The 20,360-nt window shown below is 49.0% G+C and overlaps 1 protein-coding gene across 1 annotated transcript; it reads left to right on the top strand.

The window, feature by feature from the left end:
• Window positions 1-8,712: 8,712 nt before the first annotated feature.
• Window positions 8,713-19,187, top strand: CD40 (CD40 molecule). Its single transcript, XM_082362835.1, has 9 exons — window positions 8,713-8,846; window positions 11,903-11,981; window positions 12,303-12,428; window positions 12,721-12,867; window positions 13,231-13,324; window positions 15,948-16,009; window positions 17,819-17,905; window positions 18,027-18,055; window positions 18,560-19,187. The coding sequence occupies exons 1-9, from the start codon at window positions 8,796-8,798 to the stop codon at window positions 18,725-18,727; spliced, it is 843 nt and encodes a 280-aa protein (XP_082218961.1). The 5' UTR covers window positions 8,713-8,795; the 3' UTR covers window positions 18,728-19,187.
• The last annotated feature ends 1,173 nt before the right edge of the window (window positions 19,188-20,360 follow it).

The raw sequence follows: 20,360 nt of genomic DNA, 5'->3' as shown, positions 1-20,360 counted from the left end.
GCTTAATCTTGATGGGGGAGACAGTGTAGAACATGCACCTCTGAGTTATCCCACCTAAGGAACGAGGGAGCTAGGTATTCATCCATCAAATCCTTGTCATTGGTAGATGGCTGTTCCCAAAGGCATTAACTCTGGCACTTCTGTCTTGAGCTCAAGGGCTAAACAAGCTCCAGTAACCACACAAGGCCCCCCAGGCAGAGGCCACAGGTGCTTGAAGTAGGGAACAGGGACGTGTATATGGAGGGCATGTGAGTGGTGTACCAACAAGACGCTACATAGGAGATTGGACTGAGTGCTCTCTTTAACAAATTAGTGGCTAGTTGAGCTTGGCATTAGGTATTTTTACATCATAAAATTTGAAACCATAATGATTAACAGTCTGCCAGAAAATGTTTACAGGGAAAGCCTGGAGGTACAATTAGACATCTGAGCTGATTTTCAACATGGATGACAGAGTAAAGGGTTAATATTGATATACAAAGATCTCTTTGAAATAGGAGGGAAGGGGTCAGGGCACAACCTCTAAAAGAATGACATAGCCATTGAGGATACAACGTAAACTGGTTAGAACCAACTAGGTCCAAGATGGCAGAAGATTCGACTTCCAGTAGACCTTGAGCCTCATTATACACTCATTGTAATACACTAGTGTATGCTAAATGACCCACCAGCTCCATGACATTTCTGAGGCCGACCATCAAAGATCAAAAAGTGGGCAGTGGCCCAATTCCTGGAAATGTCTGCCCCTTCCCCAAAGTAGTTGGAATAATCCTCCTACTCCTTAGCCTATGAAATTACCCAGCCCATAAAAACTAATCATCCCATATTTCAGTCCGTCTCACCTTAGATGGTCCACAGTCTGTCTGAGGAGTGTTTCTCCCAAGGCCGTTCTCGCCTTTTGAGACAGACCACATCTGTCTATGGAATGTGTGTCTCTCTAAATAAATCCACTTCTTACCTATCACTTTGGCTCTCACTGAATTCTTTCTGTAATGAGACGTAAAGAACCTGAGCTTCATTAAGTCCTGAGACCAGGTGTGTGATCTCGATGAAAAGACAGCGAGTTCAAGTCCCAGTCTGGGTTCTGGCTAGGTTCGAGTCCTGGCCCGTGGGTTCAAGTCCCATCTGAATTGTGCAGTTTCATCTTCATTAGGTCTGGGACTTTGTCTAGTTAGTAGTGTAACTTCAACATGTGACACACAGTAAATACTCCAAGAATATTTGTTGAATGAATTAATGAATAAATGAAATTGATAAGAAAAAGACAATTGGGTAGAAAAGTGGGCAAAGGATATATACAGTTAGTTTATAGAAGAGGAAATTCAAATGGTTGATAAACCTTTGATAGGGTGTTGAATTTCACTAATAATTGGGAAAGTGTAAATTAAAGCAACAATGAGATATCTCTCTTCATCCATCAAACTGTCAAATAGTAAAATGAATGATGACGTCTAGTGATGGTGAGAATGCAAAGTAAAGGTCCCTTCATATAGTTTTTAAAAACTATTTGAAAATATCTGTTAGCATTTACAATACGCACACCCACAAATTCCATATCTAGAAATCTGTTTTATAGAAATAAAAGTACAAATGCCTAAGCATATGTGTACAAGCATGTGTGTTGTTACAACATGCTTTGCAGTAGTAAGAACTTGGATGCAGGCTGAATGTACGTCAACAGAAGAATGGTTGAATCAATTGTGACAAGTCCACACCATGGAATATTACACAGTTATTAAAAAAGGAATGTGTCAGATCTGTGTCTACTAGCCTGGAATGATTTCCACCATATATGGTTAAGTGAGAAAGTGATTGCAGAAAAGTGATAAAGATTTCTTTTTCTATGGAATAAACAAACATATCGGACTTCTCTGGTGGCGCAGTGGTTAAGAATCCGCCTGCCAATGCAGGAGACACAGGTTTGATCCCTGGTCCGGGAAGATCCCACATGCCACGGAGCAACTAAGCCCATGCACCACAATTACTGAGCCCATGTGCCTAGAACCTGTGCTCCGCAACAAGAGAAGCCTGCGCGCTGCAACGAAGACCCAAAGCAGCCAAAAAAACAAACAAAAAAACCCCCAAAAAACTAAACAGCCAAACATATCCTTAGATATGAAGGAAGATACCTAACAGGCTGTTACAGGGAGGGGGCTGTAAAGACAGAGGAAAAAACAGGCATTTATGAAAGTGAAAATAATATGTATGGTATAATGTTATAGGAAAATACAATACAGGAAATTTGCCTATGATATCCTTGGGAAAGAAAAATCTGAAGGTATATATGGACAAGGGCAACAAGGTGACACGTACAAATAAAAATATTGATTTAATTTCAGGATGGGACCATAGGTAATTTTTTGGTCTTTTTTTTTTTGGCCGTGCTGCTTGTGGGATCTTAGTTCCTCGACCAGGGATTGAACCTGGGCCACGGCAGTGAAAGCACCAAGTCTAAACCACTGGACCGCCAGGGAACTCCCCTTTTTGGTCTTTTTAAAGTGTCTGCTTCATATATATAACGTGAGCAGGAAAGATTTGATAATTCATTGGGCTTCGGCTATATGAAAAGATGCAGAATTGTATTTCTTCATCTGGATTCCCAAACTTTATTTTCTTTCCCTTATTAATTCACTGAGAAGAATAGCTCTTTCCTCAGGGTTTGGTATTTTTGAAGGCAATCAGACTTTTGACTTTTGAGGATATTTTCCCCACATTATTGGGCCAAGAAAGTATCTGCATTCTTTGTTTTTGCGGTCTGGTGTATGCCCAAACTTAGGAGGAGGAAGGGGAAAGGAGAAAATGCCTTTCCACATAGAGAACTACAACTCGTGGTAAGTGTCCTGAAGGACTGTGGCAGTGCAAATAAGTTGTTTTGGCTGCTCAGCATCTAAACATTCTTCTTATTTGAGGAGAATGGGGCAGGGGCAGGACCCACCAAGGAGAACAAGAGGACACAGATAGTCTTTCTTACCTCCTGGCAACCAGAATATGGAGTGTAAGCCATGATGGCCATTCTGATGTCCCTTCCCAAGACTTTGAACCTTGAGGGAATGATGCTCAACTTCAGAGTCATTTAGAGGTTGTATTAGTTAACTATTGCTGTGTTAGAAATTACCCTAAAATTAGTGACTTACAAACATTTATTATCTCACCGTTTCTGTGGGCCAGCAATCCAGGAGCAGCTTAGGTGGGTGGTTCTGATTAGGGGGCCTCTCACAAGACTGCAGTCAAGGTGTCAGCTGGGTTTGCAGTCATCTGAGGCTTGACTGGGGCTGGAGGATCCACTTCTAAACTCTCTTATGTGGCTGATGGCCAGAAGCGTCGGTTCCTCGCCATCCATGTGGGTTTCTCTATAGACTACTTGGGTATCCTCATGACATGGCAGTTGGCTTCCCCAGAGCACCTGATGGGAGAGAGAGAGAGAGACAGGGAGAAAGAAGGAGAGACGAAGGAGAGGCAGAGAGAGTATATGCAACAGAGCACATACAACTGAAGCCTCAGTAGTTTTAGAAAGTAACCTTGGAAGTGACATATCATCACTTCTCCTGGTTTCTACTGGTCACACAGACCAACCCTGGCGCAATGAGGGAGGGGACTACCCAAGGGTGGGAAGGCCAGGAGGCAGGATCACTGAGGGCTCTTGGAGCTGGGCTAGCACAGAGCTGGTTTGTAAGACCTGTTCTGTAGCAGAGTCTTGACTGTGTCCTGCCTCCTGCGGTTCCTGCCTAAGTTTGGTTCTTCAGCCTTCCCATCAGTTCTACGAGTTGCCTGACATCCTTCCAACACTCTCTTCTATTTAAGTTCGCCAACTCTCTCTTCTTTTGCTTGCAATGGCAACCCTGACTAAAACGGGTGCTACAGGAGAGGACAGCAGTGGGAAAGGTGAGTTGGTAGTGGAGGAACTCACTTTAGATAAGGTAATCAGGGAAAGCCCCTCTGAGGAGGTGTCATTTACCCAGAGGGCTGAATGGTGAGATAGTCAGCAGATGAAGCGTGAAAGGACAGACATTTCAGGCAGAGGGAGCAGCACGGACAAAGGCTCTGAGGTGGGAGCTGAGAGGCCTGGACGGCTGCAGTGTAGCAGGCAAGTGGGCAAGTGGAGGGAGAGGTCAGCGGAAGCCAGATCACGCAGGATCTCGAGGCCATGGTAAAGCACTTGGATCCCTTCCCCCAACCGAATCCATCTCTTATTCCAGACATCAGGGTCTGAGAAGGCTGAGGATCAGACCTGAGGTCCCCTTGTCTGGGTATCAGGATCAGCCAAGCCAGTGAGTGGCTTTAACCAGATCATGATAAAGAACTTCTTTGTCAGCTCACCCGTCTGTTTTGCTAGCTTGTGGGTTTCCTTAATTTCTGTTTGGGTTCCTTCCTGAGTTCCTTAGTTCCCTTTGATAAATTCCAACCCAACTCTGCTGAGCTGAGGGGAAAGATTTTTGTCCACTGTTGGGCCTGGGAATCCCAGCTAGAGAGTCCGGTCATCTGGGGAAGATGGGCAATTACCCTGGATGGTGTGGGAACGAGCAGGTGGATTCCAGTGGATCCCTTCAGTCTCATTTCACGGTCCCACATTCATTCAACAGTTGTTCAGCATCCAGCATGTGCCTGGGCTCCGTGTGGGCCTCTGGCTACAAAGATCCTCTTTTCCAGGAATCAAGTTAGGTATGAGGGATGGCCCAGTCCAAACATTATTGAGTGACAGTTCCCTGTTACTTAGGAGCTGGTAAAAGCCACCGGCCCTATGTACCCTGCATTCCAAATGGGAGCCAGATACTTTCTCTCCAAGGTTTACTAAAGGGGTAGAACTTGTCCTATATCCCCTAGCCAAAACCTTGTTTTCCTTTTCCTTGCCCATAAATAATCCTGGGGAGGGAGGGGTTCTTTGGTTTTATTGAGGAATATAGTGTCTATGGCAGAAGACAATCCCCACCTCCACACCTTTAATTGGGAGTCCCTCCTGGATATTGAGGGGTGACTTCAAGAAGGGGATGCTGGGATGCTGTTCCCCAGTCGGGGTCTACTTGGTAGTGGACTTGCTATGCTTCTCCGAGCAGGGAGGGAGAAAGATGGAGAGGGGAGGAAGTGGAGTAGCTGGCCAGGATGTATGAGTTTCTCTGGGTCAAGTGGATGTTGCAGTAATTAGCCAGGCTTGCCGGTACCCCACTCAAGCAGGCTGACTGCTGAACAAGAGGGCCCCACCAGTGGCAGGGGCCCTGGTGGTGGGGCACGGTAGGAGAGCTCAAGTCGGAGCTGGATGCTCCTCGTCAGAGAACCTTGCAGTGGAGAAGCCCCTACCTAAGAGACTTACTTATGCACCCCATGAGAAACCATGTATGGACACTTGCTTCCCTGGGTTAGCCAGGGAAGCAGGGTCAAGCAACAGGGAGAGGCCTATATTGCAGAGGGCTGTTCCTGCTCCCTACTTCCAGTTTCAATAAAGGGAGGGTGCTAGGGCGTATCTCCCAACCAGGCCATGCCCCCCCTTCCACTTTTTATCCAAACAGGTGGGGTCCCGGCACAAGTCAATCCTTGGATAAGTAAGGGAGATGATAAAATGAGATTTAAATTGAGTTTGAGAATGAAGCTTTCAAGGATGGAGGTTTAACAACAGAAAGTGATCCAAAAGTAATACAATCTGCCCAAGATGTCATTAAAGGATGGAAAACGGAGATTCAACTCAGCAGGGCTGAAGGCAGAGATTAGGGGAAAAAAAGCTTTATTATTATATCCCACCAAGTTGAGTTGCCTCAATACACTGGTACTGTGGGTAAACAGAATAACTGAAATATGGCTTGGTAGGACTGGAGTCTTGCTTAGGCAAGCAGCTCCAGGGTTCTGAGAGGGCCCAGGGAGGTAGGTGTGCACATCCCAGGTTGGCTGATGGAGAGGGCTTTCCAGAGAAGGGGCACCTGAGTTGAGCCTTGAAGGATGAGAAAGAGTTGGTTCAATGAAAGGACAGTGGGAAAGGGCTTTCCAGGGAGAGATGACAACACAGTCTGGAGAGTAAGTTGAAGGCAGGGAGGACAGTTAGAGAGGCAGGCCAGGAAACCCATGGCCTTGAGGTCCTGTGGGCTTAAGGAGTGAGGGCTCTGGGGAGTTGATTCAAACCTGGGAGCAGCACAATCGGGTTTGCATCTTAGAACCATCTAGTAGCTGGATTCTGGCAGCGCTGTGGACTTGACCTCCAGGCACGCTTCTCATCCATTCACCTGGCCCTGGGACCCCCACCTCCCTGCAAAGGCTATTTCCTCTGTGATTCCAAAATCCTGGGTCCCCACTCTTTGGAATGTCCTTTGCCCTGCTCCCGTCACGGAACCCTTCATAGTTCCACCCTTTGATGGGACTCTGAAATATTGCCACCCTCCCCATAAGTCATTGTCTCTCTTTCCTTCTCCAGCGCAAGGAGATTAGATGCCTTCTCTGGGCCCATGCCCGCCAGCCCATGTCTCCTTGGGATATGCATATACTAAAATATCTTCCCTTTATCTCATCTGGTCTTCGCCCCATGGGGCCACCCGAAGGCTACTATTTATTCTTTCACACAGTAATTTAAGCTGCTTTAATTGCTGCTATGATATGTTTTATATAACATAATTAATGTTTTAATTCTGTGTACTTGCTTCCCAAGGCAGTTTTGTGAAGGGTCCAATTTTAGAATCAAGCAAATAAAGAATAAGTAATGGCTGAAGTTATTATAGTAACGCCCTCCCTAGCCCCCCTAGGAATTAAAACTGTGCTTGTTTTTTCAGTGTGGGTTAAAAAGGGAAAAGATATTTTAATGTTCTCTCTATCCCAGGCATGCTTATGTGGCTTTCATGACGTCCTCTGGTCTTTGTTTTCGAGTGTTCTGGGACTACTGGTGTCTGACCATCAACTTGAGGTCTGTGTTGGGACTACCAGCTTTGTATCTCCTTCCCGATGGAGGCTGTGCTTAGAATAAGAAAAACCTACTCATTTATTCATTCAGCAAATGCGTATTGGTGCCCAGGACTGGCATAGATTCAGTCCTGCCCTCAACGAGCTCACCATCAAATGGGGCCAGGCAGATGGGGGTGATAATCCAGCATGCTAATGATGTGGGAACATGGGGGTAGGGGCCAAGGTGGGGTGGAGTATCTACCTTTGTCTCAGGGAGTTAGAGGAGGCTTAACTGAAGAGGAGGAGAAATTTAAACTCATTCGAGGAAGGAGAAGGAAGGAAGAAAACAGCAAGACAGAAAAAACTGTGTGTTTGGAAAGTGGGGAGACGGCAAGTATGGCTGAAGCCAGCGTGCATGGAGGACATGGCAGGGTGTGAGTGTAGGAGGAGAGGGTGGGGCTGAGTGGAGACTCAGCTGTGACAGGAGAAGGAATTTGGAGCATCCTGATGGCATAGGGGAGCGCCGAGTTTTTAAGCAGTGAAGTGCCCTGATCAGATCAGATCCTGCAAGAGAGAACTGCAACAAAGTAAACAATGAGGGGGAGAGAGAGAGAGAGAGAAAGGTGGGGTGGGGAAGCTGCCTGGAACATAGCAGAGATTCAACAAATACTTATTGAATGAGTGACGCTGTTGCAGCAGCCCAGGTAAAAGATGCTGAGCCTCTGAATTAGGGTAGTGGCAGGGGGGATAGAAAAGAGGCAATGGATTCCGGAGGTAGAATCTGCAGGTCTGCAAATGTGCCCTTTGCAGCAGAAGCCAGGAGAATGGGGTTAGCAGCCCTCTCCTCTCCCATCCTCCCTGATCTGTGCAGTCTGGCCTTTGGGCCCAGTCCAGAAATTCAGAGCTTGGAGGGGCATCACCCCAACCACTGTCTAGTTCAAACTCCTCAGGTTTCATTGAAGAAAACAGGCTCAAGGAAACTCAGCCCATCAGAAGCAGAGCCTAGACCAGAACCCAGCTGCTTCCTGCTGCAGAGCAGAGAGTGTTAACACTGGTTCAAGAACAGCTAGGAGGGTTTGAACTGGGGAAATAATAGGTACAAGGGTGTGTGTGTTTCTGCAGAACTAGGGGGTCTCCAGTGTCCTAAGATTCTCAAGGGGTCCTACGATCCCACGAAAGTCTGATCTACTCTAAGTGCCTGTCTTCAGGCGGTGGATGGGAACTGGGATGGAATACAATCTGGTGGGGACTGCATGGATGGATGGATGGATGGATGGATGGATGGATGGATGGATGGATGGATGGATGGGGAGGCTGGGACGCTGCGCCCACGCGAGGGAATTTCCTTTGAAAGAGAGCGAAACTGTAAGCTGAGAAACTCTTTTCCATGAAAGGCCCCCCCAGCCCTCCTCTCACCACTCAGCTGTGACCTTCCCGTTTTCTGGGAACTTCCTCAGGCCTCTCCATCGCGGTGTGGGACTCTTTCGGTTCTGCCGGGATTGCCGGAGGCGGCGGGGAAGAACCGGGGCGGGGGAGTCTTCCCAACAGCCATAGGGATCTCTCTTCACTCCCTTCGCGTCCTCCCCACCCCCAGGAAGCGGGCTGCCTCCTAGGCCAATTCAGCTCGGCCTTTGTAGTCCGGGGTGGGGAGGAGTCTCAAGAAGGGCTCTCCTTGGAACCACGCCTCCCGGTTCCCCGACCCGTCCCCGCCCAAGGCGCGTCCCTAAACTCCTTGGGGAATTAGACTACCCGGGACTGTCCTGGGGGAAATCCCAGAGAAGTGACTCGCCCGGAGCTCCGCCCCCGTCAGCGAGGCTGGTCGCGATTGGTCCCTTAAGACCCCGCCCCTTTCCTGGGCGGGTCCATGGGCTGGGACAGTGGAAGTGGAAGAGGCGCGGTCCTGGCGCTCTCTTCTCCCGCCGCCTGGTTCTCACCTCGCCATGGTTCGTCTGCCTCTGCAGTGTCTCCTCTGGGGCTGCTTTTTGACCGCCGTAAGTTGAATTTCTGTTCCGACCAGAGGCGGGAATTTGAGATTAGAGAGTAGGGAATGGGAAAAGAAGCAATACTTCGGGGAGGGGACCTTCCGAGCTGATTTTGGGGGGACAGGAGGGTGGGTGGAAGCCGGGTAAGGTACCCCGGGTCCGGGCTGAATGAGGTGGGCTGCCTCTCTCTCCTCCCAGGTTGGGGTCCCAGGTAGCCCACAGAGGGCGCATAGTGGGGTCGCTGCAGGAAATGTGCCTAGCCAGCGCAGATGGGGTTGGGGTTTTGGGAACCTGAAGCCTTTATCTGGTCAAAAGACTGGAGTCCGGGTCTGCCTCAGAGGCTGGCCACAAAGAGACGGTGAGGGGTTTCAGAAGCGGGAAGGGACGCCAGCCAAGAGAAGGGGCGGGTCTGGCTAGTTTCCTGTCTCTTTCCCGTTGTGGACAGACGCCAGCCTCTGTGAGTGGTTGTCATCTCCTTGCCAGCTGGGGCTGCCCTTCTTCCAGGGCATCTTGTGGGAACAAGGGATGAGTGTAGAGGCCCAGGTGCTTCTTTGAGAAGGCAAGGAGCTTTGAACACTCCCACCGCCAGCTGCAAATCCTGGGTGATCCAAGTTAGGAGGAATACCCAAGGCTGTGTCTCTGCCTCCTGAATTTAAGACGACATAGGGGACTCTCGGGGGAGCTGAACAGTTCACGGGACCATGAAAGGGCTAGGAGACCAGCAGGGGTTTCTCTAGGCACGAGAGGGGCTCAGATATGCCCAACCAAGCACATCTCCGGGATTTTCAGAGTTCCACACTTGACTCGCTTTTAGTTTAAGTGTATTTTTGTAGTTCCTCATTCTGGAGGCTGGGAATCCCCCAAGTACCCGACTCTCTCATCCCAACCCCTCTGGTCTCCCCCTAACTTTCAAGGGCTGTAGTTTCTGGCATGAAGGCAGGGCAGGAGTGACCCATGAAGTAGGGGATTGGCGGCAAGGGAAGAGGTTCCATGGGGAAGCTGCTTTGGTCCCAGAGCTTTCATTTTCACTCTAAGTGATGGCTCTTAGGGAGAAAGGAGGCAGGAAGACGGCTCTTGGAGGAGGAGTGGAGGAAAAGCCAGGGGAAGTAGGGTGAAGGGTGGTCTTGGTTTCTCAAGAACAAACTCCCAGTTTTAGCTCCAGGTGGAGACTAGGCTGTGGGGCTATTTATTGAGAGCTTCCTGTGGGTCAGGAAGCTTTACACACACTCTAGGTCTGATTCCTTTCAACCGCCGCATTATACAGGTGAGCAAACTGAGGCTCAGAGAGAGAAAATGTCTTGCCCCAATCCTCATGGCTAGGTGGGACCTGCATATAAATCTACATCTGCCTGATTCCTGAGCCTGCCTCTCAGATGGTGAGAGTCTCCAAGCCTTGGTCCTAAGCTCCTTTGTGTCAGAGGGATTGAAGCTGTGACGTGGGAACTGGGGATTGACAGATTTACAGAGGAGGAGCTGTATTTCTCGTGTGTTTGAAAATGGCGTAAAGGACTTTCATTGCTCAGGAGTGTGGTGGGAAAGTCCACAGGCTTGCGGGGAGAACGCTCATGGGATAGTGTGTTGTGATGTGATGGTGGGAGCAGTAGCCTTTGCTATTTCCTTCCCCATTTGGGGTCAGATAATTTGCCCACCCAGGTTGAATGAGAGCCGCCAACTAGGCAGGAGCCTGGCCAGCCAGTTAGCCAGCTCGTTAGGCATCCAAGCAGATACTCACATGTGTATGATCATTAAAGCTGCCGTTCAAGGAGCACCTACTGTGTTCTAGACACTATGCCAGGCCATGTACATCTATTCTTTTTCATCTTCACAACCTAATCTGTGGCGCAGGTATTATTACTCCCATTTTAGAGATGTAGAAACTGAGGCTAAGAGAGGCAAAATAACTAGCTCAGTGTTACAAAGTCAAGATTGGAACCTTAAACTGTTTGACCCTTAAAGCTGTGTTCTTTTCACAGGCTGTTCCCAAAGTGTGGGATGATTTTAGGGAGCACAAGGATATAGGATTAACCACATAGCTTCACTTTACAGTTCTCTTTAAAATCCTTTTCATTTTTTCAAGAAGGAAGTCGCTGGAGCTAGAATATAGTTAATAACCTCTCAAATGCCTGCTAATCCTCCTTTTTAAACAAAAATCAAGAGCAGGCCTGAGGTAGAGGGCTGTCAGCAAGCAAAGCAATCAGCTGGGGTTTAATAACATCGTTTTGTTTCTGTTGAATTTATTTTTAGGGTTGCCTTTTATTTATGAGAAGTGATACTGGTTTTTCTCTCATGGCAATGATATGAGGTTTACATTGAAAATAAGTGTATTTAAATGAACAAGAAATAATGAATAGCTTGGGTGGGACCTGGATGTAGTGAAAATAGTGCAGATGAGACTCAAGTTGTTGGAGAGAGGGAGTATTGAAACCTGAGTTCTCATTTGGATTCTATCACTGTGTGACCTTGGGCAAGTGACCCAGCCTTTCTGGTCCTCAGTCTCACCACGTGTAAAGTAAAAGAGTTGGATTTTATTCTTCCGGCTTCTCCATCCTTGCATTTCATGAGGGAGGGATTGGATGATCAGATGATGAGGGGTTGGAGGGAGAAAACATGATGAGGCTTGGAGAGGGGAAGAGGGTGGGGAGCAAAAGAATAGAAGGAAGAGGCCAGGTGCTAAATATAGCCCCAGTCGGGACAAGGACCAGCTGGAGTCAGCCAGCTTCAGGACTCCAGGGGAGATACTGGAGTCCTCATGTGCTTTTGGGTTTTTGGGTAGAGGAAAGACTCAGGAGTCAAGCCAAAAGGAAGATCTGTTTAGTTCATTGAATATTGTGAGTTTCCAGCGCAATTACTTTGTAAAATACCAGAATGATTCTCTGGGTGCCTTTGTAATCATACTAGTTGGCAGTTTAGTTAAAAACAAACACAACAAATAACATGCAGGCCCTGTTTTTCTGCTTTGGACTTCCACTTCAGTTCTAACCTCTGTCCTGGCTGATTTGCACCTGTCTGCCAAGGTTATATCGGAGATTTCAAGATCCCTTCAAATTGCCCAATTTTGTTTTTAGGTCCACCCAGAACCATCCACTTCATGCAGAGAAAACCAATACGTAACAAACAGTCGGTGCTGTAATTTGTGCCCACCAGGTGAGATGCTAACCCTTTAGCCCCATGGTGGGACCCCTCTTGGTTTGCTGGCAGATACAGACCCCCTGTGTCAATTATAAACTCGTGTCTTGACCCCTGGGATTTTCCATCTGTGCCCCAGGATGTTCTGGGGTCCCTCTCTGCCTACCCAGAACTAGGGTTCCTATCTCTTCTATGTCCCTTACCAGACTATGAAAGTTGGAAGGGTCTGAGACTGTCATCTTTGAATCTCCCTCCCTAAAGCCCAGCCTCATCAGTTTTCAATTCAGCGTCTGACTCATTGAGTTAGCTGGAGCTACCTCATTTCCTGATGTTTTCCAGGACAGAAACTGGTGAACGACTGCACAGAGGTCACCGAAACAGAATGCCTTCCCTGCAGTAAAGGCGAATTCCTAGCCACCTACAGCAGCGAGAAATACTGTCACCAGCACAAATACTGCAACCCCAGTGCGTGGGCTGCTGGGGAAGGGGCACTTGGGAGCTGGGCTGATATTCCAGCTCATTCCTGACAGCACAGCCGTTCTGTTTTTGTTTTTGTTTTTGTTTTTATAGCGAGGGTCTGTTCTGATTGGTTAGATTCTGATTGGTCTGTTCTGGGTTGTCTTGGTTGTTACTTAATTTCATTGCCATTCCTACTTGGAAGAGGGTCTAAGAGAAAAAGAACAGGAAGTATGAGGATCGGGGCCCCCCAAGCATGGCCAGTAAGGGGTTCCCAACCTTCCTGCCCATCCCTGCACAGACCTAGGGCTCCAGATCCAGAGGGAGGGCACCACGGAAACAGACACCAGGTGCATGTGTGCTGAAGGCCAACACTGTACCAGTCACACCTGCGAAAGTTGTACCCCGCACAGCTTGTGTCTCCCTGGCTTCGGGGTCAAGCAGATTGGTAAGTGGTCTGTCTGGGAATCAGCTCTAGAGGCAGGAGAGAGGGGGTGAAGGCCAAAGGAGAGGGGCTGGGCAGTGGTTTCTCAGCCCTGGGGGGGAGGGACCAACCTATGTTGATATCTCCACCAGAGCAGGTGGGAAATAGAAACTTTGCCTTCTGCCTCCTGCCATGGGGATCTGCCTTGAGAGGGCAGTGGGAGAAGTCTTCCTGGGGCCCGCCTGCAGCAGGGAAAGGTATACGCTGGGGAGGGGTGGGGGAAGTGCTTAAAGCAGGATGCTGTTCCAGTCCTGCCTGCCTGCCACTTCCCTTGAGAGCCAGACAGGTGGTCCACCGTGATGATTAACTCCTCCTCCACCCTCCCAGCTACAGGGGTTTCTGATACCATCTGTGAACCCTGCTCGGTCGGCTTCTTCTCCAATGTGTCATCTGCTTTTGAAAAGTGTCACCCCTGGACAAGGTATAAGGACTCATCCCTTGTGTTTCCTGCCCCAAGAGGGGCATGGGACCTGCTTCCATTCTCTCTGACCACCTGTCCTTCAGCCCCCTGCTCCCCATGTCCACACACACTCGTACACCTGTAGAACTTCTAGAGTGACCTCGTGGCCAACTAGACAGACACTTTTCGGCATTTCTTGCCTGCTCTCTCTCGGTGGTAATAGATACCGCTGATCTCTGATCTTTGGTGAAGCCCTCCCTTCTTGGGGGCACCGTGACACCTCTCTTCCTTTCCTTGTACCCCTCCTCTGCTCCTGCTTCCTCCTCCTTAACTGGTTTTCTAGGCATTTATTCTAGGCTCTACTCCCCCATCACTTTGCCCGCCTCCCCTGGACCATCTCATCCACACACTTGGCTTCAGCTACCATTGCCCTTGGATGGTTCCCAATCAACGTCTCCTGTTTAGATTTGTCTCCTGGGTCCCAGACTGTCATATCTAACTGCCGAGGGTATACCTCCGTGCAGGCAACCCACAGGCACCTGCCTGCTCCCCACACCTGCTGTGAAAGGCACAAGCATGCCTCTGGGCACCCATTCCAGGGTTCCCCTTACCCCCATCCCCAAATCAACCACCAGGTCCTGTCCATCTGACCTTCCAAATGTTGTGGGACTCCTCCTCATTTTCACTTATCCCCACTGTCACCACGTCAGCTTGGGCTTCATCACTGTGGTCTAGATGATGCTTTAGCCTCTTCACCAGCTTCCCTGCCTCTACTCTCTCCCCTTCAGCTGGTTCTCCATCCCTTTGCCGAAGTAAACTTTCCACCATTCATTTTGGATCACGGCACTCCCTGTTTAAAATGCTTCATGGCTCTCTGTGCCTTTAGGATAAAACCCTGAATCCTGTGCATGGCCTCCGACCTTCTAGCTCCATTTCCTGACCTCTTCCCACATCATGCTGCTTGCAATCCTCTCAACACACTGTTCGTTCTCTTGCATCAACCTTTTCTGCCTGGAATACCTTAAACACACGCCTGATTAACCTTTTACATTTAATTTGAAAAAATGCGTAAGACAGGCGTGAGGACAGAAGGCACAAAAGGGCCTCTAGTGATACGCTTCCCTTTCACCCTCAACCATCCAGCAGACACTGGACCATGTGTGTCCTTCTAGAGAGTCTATGCACAGACAAATAAATGCACACACATGCAGACATATTTTTCACACAAATAGTAGCATCCCATATATACTTTGTTATTTGTTTACGGTCTGCCTTTCTCCAGTAGGTGGTAAACTCCTTAACTATAGAGACTTGACTTTTTTCATTCCACAGATGCATCCCTTATGCCTAGAACAGTGCCTGATGCATAGTAGGGGCTCAATAAATCTTTACTGATAAATGTTCAATGAGAAAGGGAGGCACCTTTATGTCCTAGAACCAGAGCACTGGGTTCCAAACTCACTCAGCTTAGAAGGGGTGGAAGTGTGACCCTCATCTGAGCCTCGGTGTCCTCATTCAGAAAATAGGAATGACCTTCATTTTACAAGGTTTGAGGAAAAGACATGTAACGTGCTTCGAAAACTCTTAAGCACTCTTCTTGTGTATGTGCTTTCTTTGATGCTCTCTCTCTTTTTCCAGCTTTAGGTGTTTTTTCCTTTGCAATGTCCTTCTCTGTCCATCCCTTTCCACTCCTCCTGGGACCACTTTGGCCCAGTCTTCATCATCTCATGTTTGGACTCTGTCAATGGCCTCCTGGCTGGCCATTTTCCTGTCATTTCTCCTCCTGGGAGCTCTCTGGCCAACTAAGTCCTCTCACAACTTAAGTCATCTGGTTGGATGCTGACATGACCCACTAGCTGAATCCAGTTGAAACCTTCATGGCTGATTATCAGTGATCTGGTTCTAAAGACCCAGTTTTCCAGAGTTTCCTTATACCATCCGGTACGTCACCCACCTAATCCCTCATATCATGTTGTCCTGCTTAAAGAGAATATAGTGATGCTCTAAATTTTACATCCCTCAAGGGCCTACTCAGCTCTGACTTCCCCAGGGAAGTCTTTCTGGATGACCCTCAAACCAGAGATTCTCAGCTGAGCAGTTTTCTCCCCCAGGGGACATTTGACAGTATCTGGAGACATTTTGGTTGTCACAGCTGGGGAGGAGAAGGCTACTAGCATCTAGTGGGTAGAGAGGCCAGGGAAGCTGCTAAACATCTTACAATGTACAGGACAGGTCCCACCACAGAAGAAGGATTATGTGGCCCCCAAATGTCAGTAGTGCCGAGCTTGAGAAGCCCCCACCATCCCTCCATTCCAGCCATTGTGGATTCTGTCTCCTCTTCTCTGAACAATCCCCTGTTCACGTGAGCCTGTATCACAAAGCTTGGCCCTCATCAGAGACTCTCCTTACTCCTTCAAGACATACCATCATCTTTCCTCTGCACTCACGCGTTCCGTAAGAACAGAGTCTGTGTCATGCCCATAATAAACAGCCCAGGAGGGTGCACATAATATGTGCTCAGTGAACGTGGACTTGTTGGTTGTTGGCTGTCTCCCTCTGGGGTTGGAAATCGCATGGTTGGGGAAACTTAATGTCTCTTTCTTTGTGTGTGTGTGTGTGTGTGTATACATGTGTCTGTACACAGCTGCGAGAGCAAAGGCCTGGTGGAACAACACGCAGGGACTAACAAGACAGATGTTGTCTGTGGTGAGTCCTGGAGAACGGGCCCCGGCAGCAGGCTAGGAAGGTGGGGAGCTGAGGGGAAGACTGGGGCACCTGGAAGCACCGGTAGGGAAAGAGGAAGGGGAGGTAAAGCAAGAGGAGGAGCAGTTTGGAATTGTGGCAACCAGCTCTGCCACTTATCTGTGGAGCCTGGGCAAGTTACTCCCCCCCGCCCCGAGCCTCAGTTTCTTCATCTGTGAAATGGGATACTACCACCTCCCTTAATAGGGTAGTGTAAGTACCTGGCATGGGTTCTGGCACTTTGGAGGTGCTCCCTCAGTGCTATTCTGCTACCCTGCACATTGAGGACCAGCATGGTGTGACTCTGTTTCCTCTCAGGGCCGTAGTTTTTTTTTTTTGGCTGCACCACGCGGCTTGCAGGATCTCAAGTCCCTGACCGGCGATCAAACCCAGGCCACAGCAGTGAAAGCCCAGAATCCTAACCTCTAGGCCACCAGGGAACTCCTTCAGGGCCTCAGTTTTGATTTTAGAATGAGGAGGTTGGCATACAGCACAGGTCAGACTCACATAACTACAGGGATTAGGCAGGATCATGTTAATGAGTGAAAAGATCAGGGGTAAGAAAAATATACTCTTTTCTTTTTCTTAAAATTCACTTTCCTCTTGGCAGGGCTGGGACTAGAGTGAGGTGAGGGAGGCACTTGCCTTGGGCACAATATTTAAGGGGGTACCAGAAAAATGCCGTAATCAAGAAAACTATTTGATGCAATATAAAAAAAATCAAAATTAATGCAAAAAATCCATAACGAACAGAATAGCAACATTTTAAATAAAGACAGGATCCAACCCTGTATTTGTACAACCTTGTCTCACTTGCCTCACCCTAATCCCATCCCTGGTTCCAATAAAACTTTATTTAATAAAACAGGCAGCTGGCCTGTGGGCCAGACTTTGCTGATATGATTTTTTAAAACATGACATTAAAATATGACTTATCTTGATTACTGAGTTTTCAAAGAAAATATTTATTTATTTATTTGGCTGCACTGGATCCTGTGTTACGGCACACAGGATCTTTAGTTGTGGCATCCGGGACTTTTAGTTATGGGATGCGGGGTCTTTTAGTTGCGGCATGTAGGTTGGCGTGCAGGCTCTTAGTTGTGGCATGTGGGATCTTAGTTCCCTGACCAGGGATGGAACCCGGGCCCCCTGCATTGGGAGTGCAGAGTCTTAACCACTGGACCACCAAGGACGTCCCAATTATTGAGTTTTTTTGGTGTCCCCTTAAATTTTGTCCTGAGGCAGTGCTTCACTTGCCTTACCCTAGTCCTTACCCTGTCTCTTGGTCTTTTTTTCATTTTCCCATTTAGAATAGAGACTTAGGCACAAGAAATACTTTCCCTTCTCCTCCATTCTTCTATAACAAAGGCAATGTTACAGACATAAATGATGCTGGGCCTTGGTATTGGGCAAAGAGTAGGGAGGGGTGGGAGTGTAGTGACCCGGTGGAGACAAGCATCACCACTCAGTTCTGGCCAATGGGTGCCATGTGGGCTGCTGGCCCACTAGGGCTGGATCTTCCAAATTTGCAAGAGAAATCAGATATCCAGATTTTAAATATACAATCTCCCAATTAAAAAATGTTGGCAAATATTAAAAAAAAGGAAAAAAAAATGTGCCAGTCACACGAAAGACATCTGCTGGCCACATTTTACCAGGGGCCACCTGTTTGAAACTTCTGATATGGATGAGTTTAGACACTGAAGTCCAGCAAGGTGCAGCAGCTTTGGGAAGGGCGGTGGGGAGCCATCACTGAAGTCTTGATCTCTCCAGGTTTCCAGAATCGGACGAGAGCCCTGGTGGTGATCCCCATCACGATGGTGATCCTGTTCACTGTCCTGCTGGTATCTACCTGTATCGGTGAGTCCCCAGGTGGGGAGGTGATGGGGGAGGAGGCAGCACAGGGTACAGTTGACGGGTCACCTGTTTCCTGATCTGGCCTCAGTGACTCCCCATCCTATATGTTTTTCTCTCTCTCTAGGAAAGATGATCAAGAAGCAGGAGACTAAGGTAGGTCACCCTGGGGAACCGGCTCACTTTTGTCAGACTGGAAAGAAAGGCTGATTCATTGTTGCCTATATGGCAGAAAAATTGATTCAAGGTCTGTTCCCTCGCCCCCTCCCCTGTGCTCCAGGACTCTTCCCCTTCTCTCCCTCAGCATCAGCCTTTTTCATCTCCTGAGCTCACCTTCCCACAGAGCTGCCCCAGCAGCACCACTGGCAAAGTCTGACATTTGCTCTTCTTTCCTGGCATTGGATATGTGGGGGAACCGCATCTTTGGGGCCTTGGTGTGGGATCCATGGGTGGGTGATGGAGGGACACTTCCTTAACCCCACTGGCTCCTACTACGGAAGCTTCTTGACACCCTCAGTGTGGCCAGCAGGGGGCAGGACGCACCCATGGAATGAGCACTGACCCTCCATTTGGGAAAGGGGAAAGGGTGAGGAGTGGGATCGCTTCCAAGGAAGGGCTCAGAAATGTTGCTAGGGGTAACCCCAAGCCTTGCCTCCCCAGGTCCTGCACCCTAAGGCTGAAAGGCAGGATCCTGTGGAGACGATTGATCCAGAGGATTTTCTCGGCCCCCACTCCACCCCTCCGGTGCAGGAGACCTTACACTGGTGTCAGCCGGTCGCCCAGGAGGATGGCAAAGAGAGCCGCATCTCCGTGCAGGAGCGAGAGTGAGGCTGTGTGTGCGCCCAGGAGCGTGGTGGCACCGGCATGTGGGCACGTGGCCGGAGAGCCTGGGGCTGCTGCTGGTGAGGGGGACAGCCCCCCTCTGCCTGCACCCCTGAGGTCCAGAAACAGTTCACCTCGGGGAACCTTTCACCCCAGCCGTGGAGCCCATTCAATCTCCCAACTTGATTTCAAAGATGGTAACAAAACTTTGGGGAGGCCATACAATGGTATCCACCAAACCTTCCAACCCAGCGGTTCGGTGCCAACAGATGTAACGCGGTGGCTTCTGTGAGCCCAGGAGGCATATGCGTGGATACACATCGCAGCACTGTTTGTGACAGTGAGCAACTGGAAGCTGCTTAACTGTCCATCAACAGGGGACTGGCTAAATAAAACTGTAATATATTTATGCAACAGGATCTTGAAAACACTGTCATGGGGGAATAAACAAAAGCAGGTTGTAGAATGGTGGGCATGGAAACTTTTTTTTTAAAGCAAGTAACCCAAAACAATATATCTTCTACAGATATGTGTATAAACATAGCATATGTTATATATGTCGGTATGCCAGGGGGTTTCTGGAAGGACACACAGAACATGCTCAGCTCAAAGAATTGTAATGTCTTGCTTGGGGAAGAAGGGTCCGGGGGAGGGTTGGTTAAAGAAAGATTTGACTTTCCCATAATGCTTCATTTTTTTTCCCCAAAAGGAGAGTGAATTCACAGACTGCTTATGTAATTAAAAAGTCATCAAACATGTAAAAAGAAAAAAGGGGGCGGACATGCTGGGTGACATGAGCTGCTTCACATGCTGTCAGGCTCACAGAATGAGGGCACTTTCTGAGGATAAATAAGGACGTCCCCCAGGCTGCTGCCCTTCTAAGGCGGTTTCCACATGCACTCACGTTTGGCATCATGTTTGCAAAGGGTTTTCCCCGTGTGATTCACATTCACAACAGTAGCCTTCGGGGCAGGCAGGGCCAGCATCCCTCCTTTCCTCCCTCTTTAACAGAGGTGGAAGTGGAGGCCCAGAGAGGTGAAGTAATTTATCTATGGTCACACAGCCGTTCAGAGTGGTGCCCCTCAGAGCTCCCCACTCCTAGTCCTATGCTGCTTCTCCCAGCCCCACCTGCTCTCTGGAGCCTACATCGGTAGCCCCTTCCCAGGGAGCTCCTGGGCCTCCTACCTTCTTTTGACCTCCCAACTGCTACAGGAGCTGCTGCTTCTCTGTCAGATGGTGCCCCCTTCCCCCTAAGCAGTATCTTAGGATAAAAATAAACCGTCCTGTTCTCTTTTCCTGCTGTGCCAACTGAGGGGGAGCCTGGCCAGGAGGAGCAGCAGATGGAGTGGGGACAGAGGGGAGGGCAGGGGAGGGGAGAGGGGGAGGTTGTAGGGCAAGAAGGGGAAGGAAGAGGATCGCAAAGCCCCAGCACAGAGATTCCTGGTGAGGATGAGGCCAGGCTGGTTTACCCCAGGGATCTCACCCCAACCCTGCCTTCATGAGAAGCTGCTTCGGATTTCCCAACATGTCCTGCAGCCTGGAGGGTGAGCGTGGAGATGGCTTGCCCCAGTGGAGGCGGTGAGGGCAGCTGAGAGCCAAGGGAGGGGCACCTGGCTTGGCAGGCTTCCCAGAAGAGAAC

The sequence above is a fragment of the Balaenoptera borealis genome (assembly GCF_965194805.1).
Source record: "Balaenoptera borealis genome assembly, chromosome: 16".
NCBI classification, from domain to species: domain Eukaryota; kingdom Metazoa; phylum Chordata; class Mammalia; order Artiodactyla; family Balaenopteridae; genus Balaenoptera; species Balaenoptera borealis.
Note: the sequence above shows the minus strand (reverse complement) of the source record. Positions and strands in the feature narration are given on the sequence as shown.

Excerpts from the sequence above, each read along its gene's own strand:
- CD40 (XM_082362835.1), top strand. The coding sequence starts at position 8,796 with ATGGTTCGTCTGCCTCTGCAGTGTCTCCTCTGGGGCTGCTTTTTGACC. Across the intron at positions 12,868-13,230 it reads CTTCGGGGTCAAGCAGATTG|CTACAGGGGTTTCTGATACC; the intron begins GTAAGTGGTCTG and ends CCACCCTCCCAG. Across the intron at positions 18,056-18,559 it reads TCAAGAAGCAGGAGACTAAG|GTCCTGCACCCTAAGGCTGA; the intron begins GTAGGTCACCCT and ends TTGCCTCCCCAG.